Source organism: Aedes albopictus, chromosome 1 (assembly GCF_035046485.1).
Source record: "Aedes albopictus strain Foshan chromosome 1, AalbF5, whole genome shotgun sequence".
Lineage (NCBI taxonomy): Eukaryota > Metazoa > Arthropoda > Insecta > Diptera > Culicidae > Aedes > Aedes albopictus.
In genome coordinates, this window is record NC_085136.1 from 329,354,168 (window position 1) to 329,372,277 (window position 18,110).

Below are 18,110 nucleotides of genomic sequence, written 5' to 3' on the forward strand. Positions count from 1 at the left end.
TTCCAAAAAAGTAGCTTCAGAAAATCTTCCAGAAGTGACTCCTGGAGGATGCCCAGAAGCAGTTTTCGAAGGAAACATAGTATGCACAAATACTAAAAGTGGACATGAATGCCAACTGATCTGGCTAAGTGTCTTTAATGAAATATAAAAAGAACAAACACTGAAAAACTCCTACAAAGAACGTGAAGACATTTTTTGATGAATCCCAGAATGATTTCCTGGAAAAAAAATACCAGAAGATACTCTAAATAACCCGAGAAGGAACTCCTGAAGAATTCCTAGAAAAACTTTTGAAGAAATTCTAGAATGAAATTGTTGGTGAAACCCAGAAGGAATTCGACTGGAAATATCAGAAACAATTCCTGGTCAGACACTCTCCTCGAAAAATTTTCCCTGAATTCCAAGAGATAACCTAGAGTAATTCCAGAAGAAACAATTTGGGTAATAGTTTATACACAAGGATCTCCAGTTAGCCTAGTGGTTAAGGCAATTCGGAGACGGCGGGTGCGGTTCCCGTTCCGGTCAGGAGAATTTTCTCGATTCCCTGGGCATAGTGTATCATTGTTCTGGTACTGGTGAAAACCTCTTGTTGGCGTCAGTTAAAAAGCAGTAAAATGTTAGCTGTGCAACCAAAATGTGCTAAAAGACATTTTATATTAAACTGCTTGATATTACTTTGGGAATGCGTTTCATAGCAAAACTTTTAGTTGATAGGGAAAAGCTGCAATTTTTTTTGCAGGGAAACTAAACCCTCGAAAACTGAAAAGCTATCTAACTGAAACCGGTATAGCCAAGCAATGCTGTTTAAGATGTCATGTCAAAAATCTCGTCATTTTATCGATCGGGATTAATAACCTTCTCCACAGATGTCGTATCGCTTTGCAATTTTCGGAGATCTGATTCCTGGTGAAGTTTCTATCAGAAATCATTTATCGAATTATGTTTAGGGATCAAGGGTGGACGCCAAAAAATTAGAAAAGCGGGCGCAACCACACAAGTTCTCCGATCGAGCTGAAGCGAGAGAATATTATCCCAGTTGAATCAGTCAGCCAAGAAGAAATCAGAAACTTCAATAAGCTCTATCTCTATTTATACCATAGAGAGTTGAATTCTGACAGACCTCCCTCTCCCTTCAAAAAGTCTACGCAGTTTATATGCGAATCCTTTGTATTGGTTTGCGCAACAAGGCTACATAGGCTTGTCAGATCTACGACTTTGGGAATCTCTTGTAAGGAGCAGGAGCTCGCCTCTGGGAAGAGTAATTTGCAATAGATCCCTATTGGAATCAGCTAAGTATGTTGGTAGGAATCTTCCAAAAATATGAAAAAGACTTCGTATATAATTTGCTAGGGATGTAACCAGTAACCTTCTAGAGATCTCGATAGGAAGTTTCTATGACCTTACCAGAGATTCTTCACAAATCTTTGTAGAAATCTACCAAGTATATTGCCAAGAATCTATCTAAAATCCATCAAAAATCTCGCCAGAAAACTTCCGAGTAGGTAGTTTAGAGTCACTTTTTTTCAAGAATCTTGTTTTAGCAGAGTGAATTGAAATCATAGAATTCCTTTGGAAGTTAACTGAAAGTTGCTATCCCATGAAAAAAGTCCGGTCACTCCAAATGAACTTTAGTCCGGTCTAGGATGTCATAAATATACTACCCGCAAGAGTTCTTAGTATGAATCGAAAAACTCAGTCATAGCAATATACGGTAGAATTCTTGTTCCAAGTAACTGCCAATAATTAAGTCAGTATTTCCCTAAAAAGTTCTAGACCAGGGTTAGTTAGCTATTCAGCTTTATTTGCTAATTTTCGATATTGAAAACCAGTTCATTCAATATAGTTGTGGAAAATATACACCATTTTCGAGATCGGTGACGTGTTTTGTTACGTTGGAGCAGGAGGATTTTCGAGCCACGATGACGTAGCGCACGTTCAGCGAGCCTGTCTGGGTCGTATTGACCCCAAAATCTTATTAGGGTTAAGGGATCCTCGAGGCTTAGTTTTCAACGATTGCAATTGAGAACCCGGTGAGTTCGTTCCATGAACAACGTATTTATGAGTTTGTTTTTTTTAAACGGTGTACTATATTGAAAAAAGCGTCTATCAATTTCAAAGGATGCACATAACAATTTGTCAAAAATCCACTAAATAAAATTACAATCATCGCGTAACAATAATGCCAATGCCGCAATCTGCATTTGTTGAGACAATCGAGCCAATGCAATATGACATAGGTTTGTCCATACTTGAACAGAATAGGATACAGATCGTGCAGTACGAGTGCAAGGATTGTTAAGCCTTGCATTGCTATTTTTGAGAGGTAACTTCGAGTAACTACGCAAGGTTGCATATAAAATCTAATAGTTGGATCGTGAATATGTGCTAGTACGGCAAATATAATTCAAATGTATTATTTGAATTTATGTGCGATGAATTGTTGTTTTAGTACAATGTTTACAATCAAGCATGAGTGGGTCAATGGAATGGAAAATATGGAAAATAGATGTACATTAGGTTGAGGCTTATTTTTCAAAATTTTGTTGAAACCTGGAATTCGTATACCCTTCTAGATTCAAATATCATAAAAAGAGAAACCTTCGAATTTGAGCCAAAAATATTGAGATGAAGAGATGGCGCAAACACCTCAAAATTGATTTTTCGAGTTATAAAAAGATGCTTGCAATTTAAATGCCTAGTTTGCTGCATTCGTCAAAATATTCATTTTTATTATACTTTTTACCAAAAACTGCCAAAATTAGCCATAAAACTAGATTTTTTTTTCATGTAAAACTGGAGTTTGGCAATTATTTGGCAGTTTTTACTTATAAACAGATACTAAGCATCATATTTAGGGATATTGGAACACAGTGGATTTTTTTTTTTCAAAACAAAATTTTCGTTTGTTTAGATAATGAAAATATTGAAAGTTTTATAAAATTAAAGTTTTATGCTTCTAATCATTGTTTAGAGTAAATTTTCAAGTTTAAGCCTAAAACTATGCATGAAAGCTATCAAAATTTGGCCAAAATACTTATTTTTCTTGTAGAATACGTGTTTTTGAATGGTTTTTGATATTTTTCCATGTTAAAAATCATTTTTAAGAAGGTACAGTTTATTCACAGCATTCTTTTTCTTAGGCAACAAAAACATCTGCAAAAGCACACTAACAAAATTGGTCAAGCGGTTTAAGAGTTATCAAGCCCTAAAGATATTTTTTTAAAAAGAAGCAAGAAAAATAAATAAAATCTTTAAAAAAAATCATATTTTGCGTGACTTTGAAAAAAAAGTAAGGTTTTGCAAGTTTATTCGAAAATCATTTTAAAAGTGATTCATTAAAAATGATTGAAAATCGGTTGAAAATTTATAAAGCTATGCCACTTCAGGCAAAACTGAACGCATTTCCTATTTTTTTAGTTTTTGTTTTTTTTTATGAAATTACAAAGCATTATTTTTAAAATCGGTTTTCATACACAGTTAGAGGATGAATTAAGCTATCTTCTGGAATTTTTTCAGGTGTAAAACTTTTATTAATTTTTCAAAAACCATTTTTTTTGAAATTTTATTCAAAAATGGTTTCCTTCCTTAAAACTGAAAAACATTTTGCACCTGAAAAAAATCCAGAAGATACCTTGACTGTTCCTCTAACTGTGTACGAAAACCTATTTTGAAAATATTGCTTCGTTGTTTAATAAAAAATCAAAAACAAAAAGGCGAGGAAATGCTTCCAGTTTCCCCTTAAAGTGAAAGCATCTTTTTGTAACTCGAAAATTTAACTTTGAGGCGTTTGCGCCTTCTCTAAATCTCAATATTTTTGGCTCAAACTCAGAGGTTTCTTTTTTATGTCATTTAAATCCAGAACAGCTTACGATTTCCAGGATTCAACAAAATTTTGAAAAATTAGCCACGGCCTACTGGATATTTAGAAAAATGTTCGGTAACATTCCTACATGCATTTACAGATTCTTTTTAGCAAAGTGGTAGAATTTAGCAAAGTGGCATATCTGTGGAAGGTTGGCTTGAAAATCATAAGTAGGGCGTAAGGGGAAATTGGTGATTTTCTGGAAAGACAAAAATGTGGGACTGCGAATTCACCATTACAGTATGGAGTGTCCACAAAGGCGGTGTTTGTTGAGCATTTCCCGACATGCTTTATACTTCTACAAAGTTTTTCAAAGATCATTGAACTTCGAATGGATGTTCGATGGACATTGATGAACCCTTTGTTGGTTTTCCGATTCTTTTTGAACTACCAAGAATTTGTTAGAATTTGGATCATTCTGAATTCATCAAGAATATCACCCAACAGCAATCGACTTTTAACTACGAAGGACTTACTTTGCTCCTGAAGGAATTCAACAGCTTAATATCTATCGAAAAGTTGACAAAATACCACTCCGGAATTACAAGAAATCCACCAAGAACTTTTCAGTGAATACTACAAATGTTAATACTCATATATACTTCAAAGTTCGATGTAGCAATCATCTAACAAGAATTTAATTTGGAATGTGATAGAAGGTTAAGAGACATTCGCCAAAAATCTTAAAAAGTGTAATTATCTGCTAGGCCCCAATCCGAAATGCCATATTTTTTTTCTTTTCTTTTGAAGATATTGGCTGACTTTTTCTAAATCACGAATATTTGAAACTTCTTTTAGTTTCTTAGTGACTTTCTGCAGAATTTTATTTAAGAAATGTTCTGGTGAGGGTTAATCCAGGAGATCATTATTGAATTAATTGTGAATTTGACAAGGCTTTCAAGAGATCTTCCAAAAATATCTACATTAATGAGTTTTGGGGTAGAATTCACTAGAAATGACTTTAAGGGAATTGTTGAGATTATCAGTGCAGAAGGACTTAAAAAATAATGAAAGAGTTGAATATTAAAAAAAAATTAAGACTAAAAAAAATCGCAAATATAATTTTTAATAGATGCATTATACGTAATTAATGCCAATAATTCAGTATTGTATTCAGGAGTGATAAAAAAACCTATTTTATACCATTATTTTCTTCCTTTTTGCTCCTTTGCACCTATAGTGATGGTAGTGTTCCTATAGTGGTGGATCCTATAAGAATTCAACGGGGAGCACCACTATAGGAACCAATGTTAAATTCAATCACCATAATAGGAACCGTATACCTATAGATGGTGCAAGTGGTTTATTAGAAAAAAATAAACTGAAGTAAACGATGGTTTTTACATTTTTTCTAGCGAATTTAAATGGGAAACTATCGAATCACATTTTCAGACTTTTTATTTTTATTATGGTATTATCAATTTTATTCATTTGTTGCACTACAAGGAGCTACTAATAGCACCACTATTGATACGTTTACCGCAACACAGATTTCAAAATTTGGACAAACTTTTGTGGCATAGCGTGCTGGTGCGAGTAAAATGAGAACGTCTCGATGAAGTAACATTTCTTACATGAATAGGGTTGAAATTTGGCATAAGTAACTTACCGAATAATACATCATCTCGTGATCCATTTTGTACCCGGTAGCCCCGGCGTCCGTCTCCGACGTCGAGTTGGTCAGGTGCATGCTGCTGGCTACGGCCGAACCCAGGTTCGGCGCATAGTACGGTTGGGTCGGCCCAATGTCCGCCAGCGAGGCGTTTTGCAGTACGGCATGCGAGTGGTACTGACCATGCTGTGGAATGGCACCGTTAGCCTGCGGAAAGAAAAAAAAATGAGAAATAAAAACAATTGAAACCTAATTATCGCTCGAAACAAAAAGATGGATAAAAACCGTATTGCAACGATAATGCACTGTGTTCTGTGAATTATTGCCCGATCATCTCCAATAGTGAACAAAGCAATCCAGCTGCTGCCCCCACGAAGCGATGTGACCCCACGAGGTCACATTCGAAACAAAAACCCCATAACAGACCCAATTGGTGCTTTTAAAACCCTATCATTGGGACGGGGGAATCCTTTGTTGCGTTTTCATGGCCTGCTACTGTTCCATCACCGTTGCGTCGTAATGAAGTGATAAACGCGAGTAGGAATTTGTAACTGAGATCAAGTAGCCGGGCGCAACCGCGCCCGCACGTACTCCACATGCCTACTATGTACGGTACGCCGACGACTCGGACGACCACCACTTGGTAATTTTCCAATCAATCGGCGTTGAATATTTTCGCGCAAATGCGCAAATCAATTAACTTCAATGATGACCGAAAAAAAAGCGAGTCAGTGGCTGGCTGGTTGGTTGGCTGGTAATCGAAGGCAACCGTAATTGAATTCCAATCCTGGTTTGGTGAACTCTGAGGTGGCTAAAAACATATGCGCCCAATTAGAGGGGTCGCAGCAGCGGCGGAATCGTGTCCGGATATCGTCTCTGCTGTAGATGGGAGTTCAGCTTCAGGGCAGGATGGAGGACACACGGATGCTAACAAATGCATCCCTCGGAATTGAGGGTTCAGTGTGGTTCAACTCCCGCGTCAAGGCTCATTAGAATATTTGAGGGGAATGGGCGCAAAAAAGTTAATATCAGTAATGGATCGACGCTTCTGTTTTAGGATTTCTTTTGCGATCGCGTCTATGCAGCTAATTACCCCTGTTTTGAGGGTCAAAAGTGCATTTTTTTCAGAACAGAAAATTATCTGTGATTAGTAGTTGATTGATAAGCTTCATAGAGGGAATGGTTGAGGAAACATCGAGGAATTCTTCGCAAGATGATGATTCCCAATTTATTTTGACTTACATGACTCTAGCAGTTCCATCTACAGGAGGATCCATCTACAAAGGATTTCACCAGGAATTTAATTTGGGAAATCTCTAGGAGTTCTATCTGTGATTTCACCAGGAATTCTATCAGAGATTTCTCTGGGTTTGGTATCTTGGGTTTTCCATCTCAGATTCCTTCTCAGATTCCATCTGCAATTCATCCAGGAGTTTCAGGGATTTTTCCAGAGATTCCAGAGATTCCTCTAGAAATTCCTCCAGGAACTCCTCCAGAAATTCCTACAGGAATTCCTTCATGAATTTCTACAGAAATTCATCCAGAGATTCTTCCAGAAATGCCTCCAGAGATTCCTACAGGAACTTCTCTAGGGATTCTTCCAGGATTATCTCCACGGATTCCTGAAAGAACTCTTCCAGTATTTGCTTCAGGAATTTGCCCAGAGATTCCTCCAGGCATTACTTTAGGAATTCCTCCAGGAATTCATCCAGGGATTCCTCTAGGAATTCCTCCATTGATTCCTTCAGGAATTCTCCCAGAGATTCCTCCAGGAATTCATCCAGAGAATCCTCCGGAAGTACCTCCAGAGATTAATACAGGAATTCCTCCAAGGATTCCTTCAGGATTATCTTCTGGGATTCTTAAAGGAACTCCTCCAGTGATTCCGTCAGGAGTTCCCCCAGAGATTCCTTCAGGGATTCCAAAAGGAACTCCTCCAGTGTTCCGTCTAGTAATTCCTCCAGAGATTCCTCCAGAAATGCCACCAGAGATTCCTTCAGAGATTCCTGCAGGAATTCCTACAGGAATTCCTACATGAATTGCTACAGGAATTCCACCAGAGATTACTACAGAAATTCCTCCAGAGATTCCTCCAGAAATTCCTCCAGCGATTTCTCCAGAAATTCCACAAAGGATTCCTAAAGGAACTCTTCCAGTGATTCCGTCACGAATTCCCCCAGAGATTCCTGCAGACATTGCTCCAGGAATTCTTCCAGAGATTCCCCCAGAAATGCCTTCAGAGAATTCTACAGAAATTCCTCCAGGATTTCTAAAGAAACTCCTCCAGTGTTCCGTCCAGTAATCCCTCCAGAAATGCCTCCAGAGATTCCTTTAGTAATTCCTGCAGATTCCTCCAGAAATTCCTACATGAATTTCTACAGGAATTCCTCTAGGGATTCCACCAAGGATTCCTCCAAGGATTTCTAAGGGAACTCTTCTAGTGATTTCTTCACGAATTCCCCCAGAGATTCCTCCAGGAATTCCTACAGAAATTCCTCCAGAGATTCCTACAAGAATAACTCCAGAGATTCCTCCTGGAATTACTCCATGATTTTCTCCAGGGATTCATAAAGGAACTCCTCCAGTGATTTCTTCAGGAATTCCCCCAGAGGTTCCTCCAGGAATTCATCCAGGGATTCCTCCAGGATTTCCTTCAGGGATTCCTAAAGGAATTCCTCCAGTGATTCCTTCAGGAATTTCCCCATAGATTCCTCCAGAATTCCTCCAGGGATTGATAAAGGAACTCTTCCAGTGATTTCTTCAGGAATTCCCCCAGGAATTCATCCAGAGATTCCTCCAGGGATTCCTAAAGGAACTCCTCCAATGATTCCTTCAGGAATTCCTCCAGGGATTCTTCAGGAATTCCTCCAGGAATTCATCCAGAGATTTCTCCAGGAATCCTCCAAGGAGTCCTTTAGGAATTTCTCCCAAGTTTGCCACATTTATTTCTCCAAAGACTCTCCTTGGAATTCCTCTAGAAAATACTCCAAGGATCCCTGCAGGAAATCCTTCAGGATTTCCTCCGGTCAAAAGTGTCAAAACCTTTCAGAGGAGGAGTTCAAAAGCTTTTTCGGGCAGTATTTCTTAAAAAAAAAAATGACGCTATTGCAGATCTCTAGAAGGGGCTTCTGATGGTCTATTGTAATGGGCTTTGAATACTTTTCGAAGGAGGTCATGGAGACCTTCAGAAGTATACTTTGCAGGTCGCGAGGCATAGATTCAGAGAATCATCTTTTGGATACCTCAAGAAGTAGCATCTGAATACCTCCAGAAATAACGACAGACTACTGGAGACCTCCTAGAGAGGCCCTTAGAAGATTTCCTCTAATTCAGAAGAGGCTTGTAGGAACCTCTAATCAGGGGACCTCTAGATAAGGCTTCGTAGGACCTTGTTTCCTCTGGAAATGTCAGAACACTATTCTGGAGGTGTAGCACCAAAAGAGGTTTCTGGAGATCTTTAGAAGACAATTCTGATGACTCCTGGATACCTAAAAAACAGCTTGATACCTAAAAAACGAGAAACCTTCAGCAGAAGCCTTAAACAAAAATATTTATTTAAGATTTCTAGAAATTTCGAAGAGGCTTCTGGGAATTTAGAACCAGAGGACTCCTAGATTAGGCTTTTGGGATGTTACCGGAGAAATTTATTTTGAAAACTTTCAGAAAAGTCTTCTTGAGTTTGAGAAGAGGCTTCTACATTCCTTCAGAAACTTCTTCTGGAGGTTTTTCTGGCGTTATCCACAAACTTCTTTCGAAAGCACCCAGCAGCCTCTTCCAGAAGTATAAAGAGGCTTCTTGTGGTGGTGTTCAGAGGCTTCTTTTGGAGGTATCCAGAGGCTCCTTTGGGAGCTATCCAGAAGCATTTCTGGAGCAAGTATCCAAAAGTCTCTTGTGGAGCTATCCAAAAACCTTTTACGTGTACAGGGATGAGAGATGAAGGGGAGAGGGGAAATTTATGCATCTTACAGCCTCATGCAACTATATGCTGTCGAATGGTGAGTTCAATGTATGTCTGGGTATTTCTAAGAACTCGCATCTACAGGAGTAATCACGAAACGCATCGAAACGCTTCTAAAAGTCTCTGAAACCCCCGTGACAATCACATGAGAGCCTGTGAAATCTCCCAAACATATCTTATTTGATTGGAGACGGTATTTTCGCCTTTCTGGATGCAATATCACTGGTATAGAACACGTTTGTAAAGGTAGGTTTTCACGGCTAGGCTAATGTGACCCATGCGTCTCGTAAGGGTTAAACCTTCTGGAACGCTCTGAAACGACTCGAAACGCATTCAAATGCCATGAACCGCCCCGCCCTTTTGAAATCCCTCTTAAATCTCGTAAAACGCATTAAAATGCCTTGAAATGCCTTTGTCACTTCTCTGAAACCCCCGTGCAGCTCAGCTGAGAGCAGAGTTGATGTACACGTGCTGAAGTCCCATGTACGGGAGACACATGGCAAGCGAGCTCCTAGGAGCTCTGTACATTTTGAGACTGAAAGTTATGCGCCTCATTTTTCTCAAGATGTGTCTCATGAGCTTCGTCTCATGCGCTGATTAAATTAGAAAATTTCACGACAAAAACTTCCTAAAGGAACGAGAATTGAAACCTTAACTTTTGCATTGAGAATCCCTAGTCATATCGTATAGACCAACCAGACACTTGAGTTGTGTACGGAAAAAAGTTGTTGAGGTTCTTCGTTACCAAGAAGTTGTTTTTCACCTTAGATACCAACAGCTCACGCAGCGCATGAGACGAGCTCCCCGGGAGCTAGGCGCTTAGCTCGCACCCACCAGAGAGAGCCTGTAAATCCCCCTGAAGATCATATAAAGCCTTCTGAAATGCCCTTCAGCGCTCTTGAAACGCCTCTGATCTACCCCTGAAACCTCTGTGAGACCCTAAACTCCCTCTGACACCTCCTGAAACACCGCATTGAAATGCCTTGAAACTTCTCAAAAACGCCTCTGAAATCCCCGTGAATCTCATCTGAGAGCCTGTGAAGCTCCCTTAGAATCCTCTGAAACCTCCTGAAACGGCCAGAAATGCCTTGAAACGCCTTTAATCGAATCTGAACCTTTTCTGAAAATGTCGAAAAAACCTCTCCTGGAAGTGTTCTTGATACCTCCAGTATGGTTTCTGGATACATTTAGAAGAGGATCCTGGAGATCTCCGAAAGAATCAACTGCAGTCCTTGACAAATGAATTCCGAAGACCTATATAAGAAGCTTCTGCAAATCTCCGGAAAAATGTTCTGGGATCTCTAGAAGTAGCTTTGAAGATCTCCAGGAGAGACTCCAAGGAACCTCCAGAACAAGAGCTCTGGTAAGTCAAGAGAGGCTTGAGAACCTTTGAAAAAGATTTCAGGAAACTTCATAAGAGGACTCAAGAACTTTAAATTAGACCTTGCAATTACTTGTGGAGACCACACGAAGTATATTTTGAAAACTTTCAGAAAAGGCTTCTTGAGATCTTCAGAAAAGAACCTCCGGAAGCTCCTGCTGGAGGTATTTAGTAACTTCATATGGAGCAATTCAGAAAGCCCTTCTGAGAGCATCCCGCAGGCTCCTCTGAAGGTGTGAAAAGGCTTTTTTTTTTGAAATATCTATCAGCATCTTCTCGGGGTATATAGAAGTCTTTTTGGTGGTATCCAGAACTCTCTTCTTGAGGCTAGCAACCAGAACTCTTTTTTGGAGGCCTTCAAAATGTAAAAAAAAATACCTTCTTGAAGTGTCCAGATTGCTCTTCTGGAAGTGGCCAGAAGCTTCTTGAGGAAGCGGTCAAAAGTCTGTTTTGGAAGAGTCAATATGTCTCGCCTGGAAGACTGTTCTACCCCCAAAAGCGGTTTCTGGAGATCTTTAGAAGAAATGTACAATGCTTTCAGTATGGCCGTGCGTGGAACGGGAGGTGGGATTGATGTTTTAACCCGAAAGTGTTCTGAATACCTTTATAAGAGGGGTCAAAGGTCTTCTGGAGGCCTCGATTAATGGATTCAGAAAACCTATAGATGAGACTTTTGCCAAAGAATCTTCCGGAGACCTCTAGAAGAAGCTTCTATAGATATCTAGCAATAACAAAGGACTCCATATGAATTATACTGCGGTAATGATAAGAAACTTCTCAGATCCTGAGGTATCCAGAAGCCTCTTCTGGAGGTATCTAGATACCTCTTCTGGGGGTATCCAGAAGTCTAATCTGGAGGTTTCCAGTAGACGTTTCTGTAGGTATCCAGAAGCCTCCTCTGGAGATATTCTAAAGCCTTTTTAGGAGGCATTCTCTTCTGGAAGTATCCAGAATCCTCTTATGGAGGATCCACAACACTCTTCTGGAGGTATGCAGAAGCCTCTTCTGAAGGTATCCAGAAGCCTCTTCTGCAGGTATCCAGAAGCCTCTTCTGGAGGTTTCCAGTGGCCGTTCCTGTAGATATCCAGATCCTCTTCTGGAGGTATTTAAAGCCTCTGTTGGAGGTATTCTCTTCTGGAAGTATCTAGAAGCCTCTTCTAGAGGTATCCAGAACACTTTTCTGGAGGTATCCAGAAGTCTCCTCTGGTAGTGTCCGGAAGTCTCTTCTGATAAGTATCCTGAAGCCTGAAGGTTTCCAGTAGACTCTTCGGGTTTCCAGTAGACTCTTCTGTAGATATCCAGGTATTTAAAAGCTTCTTTTGGAAGTATCCAGAAGCCTCTTCTGAAGGCATCCAGGAATCTAGGAGCCTCTTCTGGAGGTATCTAGAAGCCTCTTCTGGAGGTATCCAGAACACTCTTCCAGAAGAAAAATCCGATAATTTTGGTCTAACCAGAACGCCTCTAGATTAATACTTTGACACATCCGCCGAGTTTTGGAGACAACAAGAAAAATATTTAAAAATTTTCAGAAAAGGTTTCTTGAGTACTCCTGAAGGCGCTTCTAAAGACCTCTAAAAGCTTTTCCTGGAGGAATTTCAAAATGAGGACCTCTTTCCACAGTATTCAACAGCCTCTTCTGCATGTATAAAGATGTTTATTTTGGAGGTGTTCAGAGGCTTCTTATGGTGGTTTATGCTGAATCTGCCGAGAAGCCTCTTCTTGAAGTTTCCATCTAGAAGTTTTCTCGGAGGTCTTCAATAACATTTTCTTGAGGAATTTCGTAGATTTATCTGGAGGTGCTCAGGAGCTTATGTGGAGATATACACCTTTTTGATTTTTTATGTTCACCCGATCATAATTCATCACTTCACCTTCCATATAGTCAATACCCCGTATACGCATCCCACCCTCAAAATCCCGTAGTGTAGACTAAGTAGTGTAGAGAGGTACTCACCTGGTACGAGTAGTGCGGCGGGTAGTGCGGGTGCGGGTGCGCCGGAGGCATATCGGCCACCCCCATGCCGACGCCCATCCCCGGCGGAAAGCTGAGCAGATTGGCCAGATCCTGAAAGCGCTGTTCCATCGAAACGGCCCGGCTCAGCGGAACGCGGGACTGTGAAATAGATAGGAATGGGGGGGTAAACAAACAGGAAATCTATTAGCTGCGGTGCGGTGGTTGTCTACTACCTAATGGTTCTCAGCACAGCACACGACATCACTGCCGGTGCCGGCGCAGAGTAGGCGGTGTGCGTGTTCGTGCTTTTGGTTTGTTTTGATGGACGATTAAAAGCTTCCTACTATGACGACTAGATGGAAATTGTTTTGGACTGTTGGATGAGGGGATATTAGGTTTCAACAGGGAATCGATAGATCGATTGCTGGTTGGGCATCAAGGCTCAACTCGGGAGGGACGCCAAAATTACAGGTTGTGCCCAAGAGAACCTATAGGAGCGAATCTGAATCCGGATGACACCCCAGTAATTACTCGCTTGAGTTTTGATGGCTGTCCATTAGCTACGAGCTGAGGTTGATAATACTGCGGATCCGCGAATAATTGTTTCGGAAAGCTCATATTAACTAGTGATGTGCACAGAAAAAAAAATAATTATATAACGCGACATATTACACAAAACGTGTTTGAATTTGTGTCTCTTATTTCAACCGAAATGACCAAGAGGAATCGCGTGGGGCAGTTTTTTTTGGAACATCTACGCACGATACTCATCTATAGGAATTGTTGTTTCCAGGTTATCTTAGATTGTTTTTAAAACTTCTTACAGTGCACCGCAGTGGAGGCGACGATCGAAGAAGGCGGGCTGAACCCGCGTAACGGAGAAACAGTCAAGTTCACCCCCGGAGGGGGCGGTAGCTGATAGAAAGAGACACAAAGCAGGAGAATGCGACATATCTACGCGGTAGCAACAATGCGACACAAGTCCGCACCCGAAGGGATGCGACGCGACGCTGCGGGGAAAATAATTCTATATTATTTTCTCTAATTTTCAAACGGTGAAGGTCATTTGGCAGTATTTTTTTTCACGTTCCACTATGTATTCGAAACGCACATGTAGCACAAGCACTGCTAAATGTTTAACAACCGCACGACTCGCCAATATTGAGGGGTACGCGCTGCGGCAGCAGTTTCCTGCGTTGTCCGCCGACGACGACGTAGGGTTGTCGCTTGTGTATAGAGATGTAATAATGCGGTAGTCGCTACTGTCGGCTACTGTGTTCAACCGTTCAACTGCCCTCCCCCTTTGGGGGAGATTGGACCGCGTGCGTTAGCTGCCGGTAACTATGCGGAGTTCGAGGTCTTATTTTTGAGCACGGACGGTTCTATGATTCGGTGGACTGCGTGTTGGTACCTACATTCCACTGACCACCACCGTCACCGGCACCGATGGACCTTGTGCTGGGTCAAGGTTCGTCGCTTGCTGGAACAGTCTTTCAGTGTCTGGTTGGTACTTTGCCGTGACCCGGTCTGCATCAGATGCCAATCGTTTGATTGTAATCAATGTCACGATCTATCAACACTTATTGCGGAATTTAGGAACTAAATGCAACCAACTGCCAATTGTAGTATCTAAATTGAACAATTTGTCTAGATTCATGGATGCAAGGATATTTTCGAACACCTGCCAATCTTTTGAATAATTCATCTACAGTTCAATTCAGAAGCAAAATGAGATGTTCGACAAACTTGTAGATTACTGTTCTTTTCTACAATTATCACCAAGAGCGCCATCACAATTTAAAATAAGGCTGCTGAACTACGTTATAGACGAATAAGTCAAACGATATCCAATGAAGATTCAAACTTTTGAAATCCAATAGCTCAGAATCCTAGGGCAAAGTAGATCAGTATGACAAAGGCCCATGAAAAATGAGCCACATGGTTTAAAATTCTGCCACTAGGTAGTGCAGCATGAGCACTGTTATCCTTCTGACTTCAGCTAGATTCAGGAGGTACGTCCCGAGCGTCTGTTCACCAAGGAAGTTTGGTTCAAAAAGCGTCTGTTTTGGCATCCAGCGACTGAATGTGGAATGCTCCTCCACTGGAAGATATACCTGAGGTGGCAGTCCACCACGATAGAAAGGGGACCTTAGGCCAACAACCTACTGTCCCCGAAACCCAAAAACCGTTACAAAAGCCGAAAAAGTAAGATTACGAACTGATTCAACGGCAACGACTTTTAGCGCGAAACAACGGACAAGAATTGGAACTTGGAATGTATGTATTAACCCTAGCCCAGTAGAGAAAACTCGCACTACTGGCCAATGAGGCATGCCGTATGAAGCTTGAGATCCTAGAACTGAGCGAAGTCTGTTGGCCGAATTTTGGAGAACACAGATTGACGTCGGGCCAATTCTGCTATACTCTGGCCTACGAGGTTAACATGCTCCTCGCCACCGTGGAGTTGGTTTCCTGCTCAGCGCTCACGACCACGCTGCGTTCATGAAGTGGGAACCTATTAATGAGAGGATAATTGTAGCCAGATTCAGAACACGAGTTCGAAACCTTACCATGATCCAATGTTACGCGCCAACCGATGCTGCCGAATTGCAAGCCAAAGAGAACTTTTACAGTCAACTGAATGGTGTCGTGGATAAGATTCCGAAAAGTGATATCAAGATCCTCATGGGCGACTTCAACGCAAAAGTTGGTTCGGACAACTCAGACTATCATCACGTCATGGGACGTCATAATCTCAGATAAATGAGCGAGAACGGTGAGTTGTTTGCGCGGAACAAACGTAGCGCCGACATTGCGTTGAACCATCATCTCCTAATCGGCAAGATCCGGCTGCGCATTGCGGGCATCCATCGACAGGAGGAGAAAATCAGGTGCCGGTTCAACACACGCCGACTAGAAGACGCTGCGGTGAAAAGGTCCTTCGTCGATGAGCTAGAGAACCGTTCTGCGGATAATCCGGAAGATGGAAGCGTAGAAGATCAATGGATTGCCATCAAGAACGCCTTCATCGCCATCGGCGAGAATAATTTGGGTGAGCTAGGAGGATTTGGGTGAGGAGCGAAGGAACGCCAAAGCCGCGATAGAGCGCGCGAAATCACGAAGAGCCAAAGCCGTAGTCCGTCAGCGCTATTCGGCTCTTGAGAAGGTAGTGAAGCGCTCATGTAGGAGGGAGACAAAAGAGCGTGGACGGACTCCCTAGCCGACGAAGGCGAGAAAGCCGCAAATACCGACGACATTCGTCTCCTTTACGAATGTTACGACGCCGCCGTGAAAGACACATCTGGACAGCTATTGACCGACCCGGCTAACCAGTGGAAACGCTAGTTCGAGCACTTTGGAAACCTTTTTCAAATGTCGGCCACGCCATCAACATCTCAGCATGATCCGCCAAGCGTTCGACGCATTACCCGTGTCAACACCGAAACTCCATCCTTGCAAGACAAAGAGACAGCCATCCGTAGCATGAAATCGAACAGGGCTCCGGGGATCGATCGCATATCAGCCGAGATGCTCGAAGCTGACCCCGTAGTATCTGCACAACTGCTGCATCAATTATTCTGTAACATATGCACACCAAGAAAAAATCATGTAATTTTAGGTGTCCTGAACCTGACATATACGAGCGTCAAAGACACAAATTTAGAAGTCAAAACAGGTAAATTTACGTCTTCCAGGACTAATATTTTCTAAGCGTCTAGCAATCGCTAGAACCGATCTGATAGATAAAACATATAAAAGTAAAATATTGATATGCCTGGATTCGAACTCAGGACCTGCTGATTGTGAGCCACATCTCTTACCTCTCGACTATTTCACCGAGTTAGAAGGGGGCTGATGAATATACTACTGATTCTTCGTTTCTGGTAAAGTGGATTTGTTGACATCTAACGCATCCAACCAGGACTTACATGTTACATGATGCGTGTAAAATTGAGTCCAGCTTGTGAATCAGTCTTGGAAATGTTTCCGTTCTTTGATGTTGCTGTCTCGTGCAAATTTCAGAATTTTCAAGTGTGTGGGAAACCCCAACGTTTCCGGTCGACTGGATGCAAAACGACTTAGTAAAGGTGCCTAAAAAGGTGACCTGACTGTATGCGATAATTGGTGGGGTATCATGTTGCTGTGCATCGTTCTCAAAGTCCTCTGCAAAGTAATCCTTAACCGGTAATCGAAGAGATCCTGGTAGGAGCGATTGATCGTGACAGCCCATTACCATGAAGCACCTAAATGACTTCAAGATAGGTGCACAGATCAATAAGGCGAGAGGGCTGCCTTTGCTAGTTTAAGAAATGTATGGAAATTTTCAGCTCGAACGTAAAATCTGTGCTGCTGTACGCCAGTGAAACTTGGTGTGTATCAGCGGAGAACACTCAACGGCTGCAGTTCTTTATCAATAGATGCCTGCGGTATAAAATTCGTGCATGGTGGCCTCACAACTGGATCTTCAACGTTCAGCTCCATCGTCGATGTCATCAAAAGTCGATAGCGTCAGAAATTCTGGAACGCAGTAGAGGAAGTCGACAGAAATTTTACCTGGCTGCAATGGCGGAAAATCTTCCACGATGAAGATCTTTCAATTCGGCCCTCTGCCCCACCATGGGTTCAGGACTGAAAGTAAATAAGTAAGTAATCCCATAAATTTCCAGCAGAATCCCATCAGACATTTCTCAAAGCTGATTTCTCAAAAGATTTATCCAGCAATTTCTGTCAAAATTCTTCTTGGGATGCCTACTTGGGCGCCTTCGAAAATTCCTCCTGGCATTCCTCAAGGGAATCTCTTGAAGTTCTTCCAGAAATTCTTGCTAAGAATTCTTCAGAGAATTTGTCAAGGATTTCTCTAAGAATAGCTCTTTGTATTCCAGTCGTTACTGGGATTCTTTCAGCAATTCCTACAAAAATAACTTGCTGAGATTTCTTAAGTATTTTCTGCAGGAATATCTACAATTATTACTTTTCTCGCGGGAATTCCCGGATGGGAAACCTAGAAAAATAGAGGAGGATTCCTACCAGAAATATGTAGAGGGATCCTAGCTGCAGTCCAGGATCAATTCCAGCAGTAGTTCCAAAAAAAAAAATCTGAAGAGGATTTGCAGAAGGAGTACTGAATTCCTGAAAAAATCCATGCATGAATCGAAGAATTTTAGGAAGAAACCTTGGAAAAATTGCAGAAGGAATAATTCTTGTAAAATTTCTGGAAGAATCACAGGTGGAATTTCTGAAGCAACTTCGAGAGCAATATTTGAAAGTATCTTTGAAAAAAATCCTGTAGGAAGGAATTCACGACGACATTCTTGGAGAAATCATTTGACAAATCCCAGGAAT

The 18,110-nt window shown here is 41.4% G+C and overlaps 1 protein-coding gene across 7 annotated transcripts in view; it reads right to left on the reverse strand.

Moving 5' to 3' along the window:
* The window catches only part of LOC109414602 (segmentation protein cap'n'collar), a 279,838-nt gene that overhangs the window by 32,679 nt on the left and 229,049 nt on the right, over positions 1-18,110 (reverse strand). For all 7 annotated transcript variants that reach the window (XM_062847322.1, XM_062847323.1, XM_062847320.1 and 4 more), the window contains 2 exons: positions 12,768-12,926; positions 5,472-5,681 (listed from right to left, as the gene is read on the reverse strand). In XM_062847322.1, the coding sequence (XP_062703306.1) occupies positions 5,472-5,681; positions 12,768-12,926 (369 nt within the window). The remainder of the gene's footprint in view (positions 1-5,471; positions 5,682-12,767; positions 12,927-18,110) is intronic.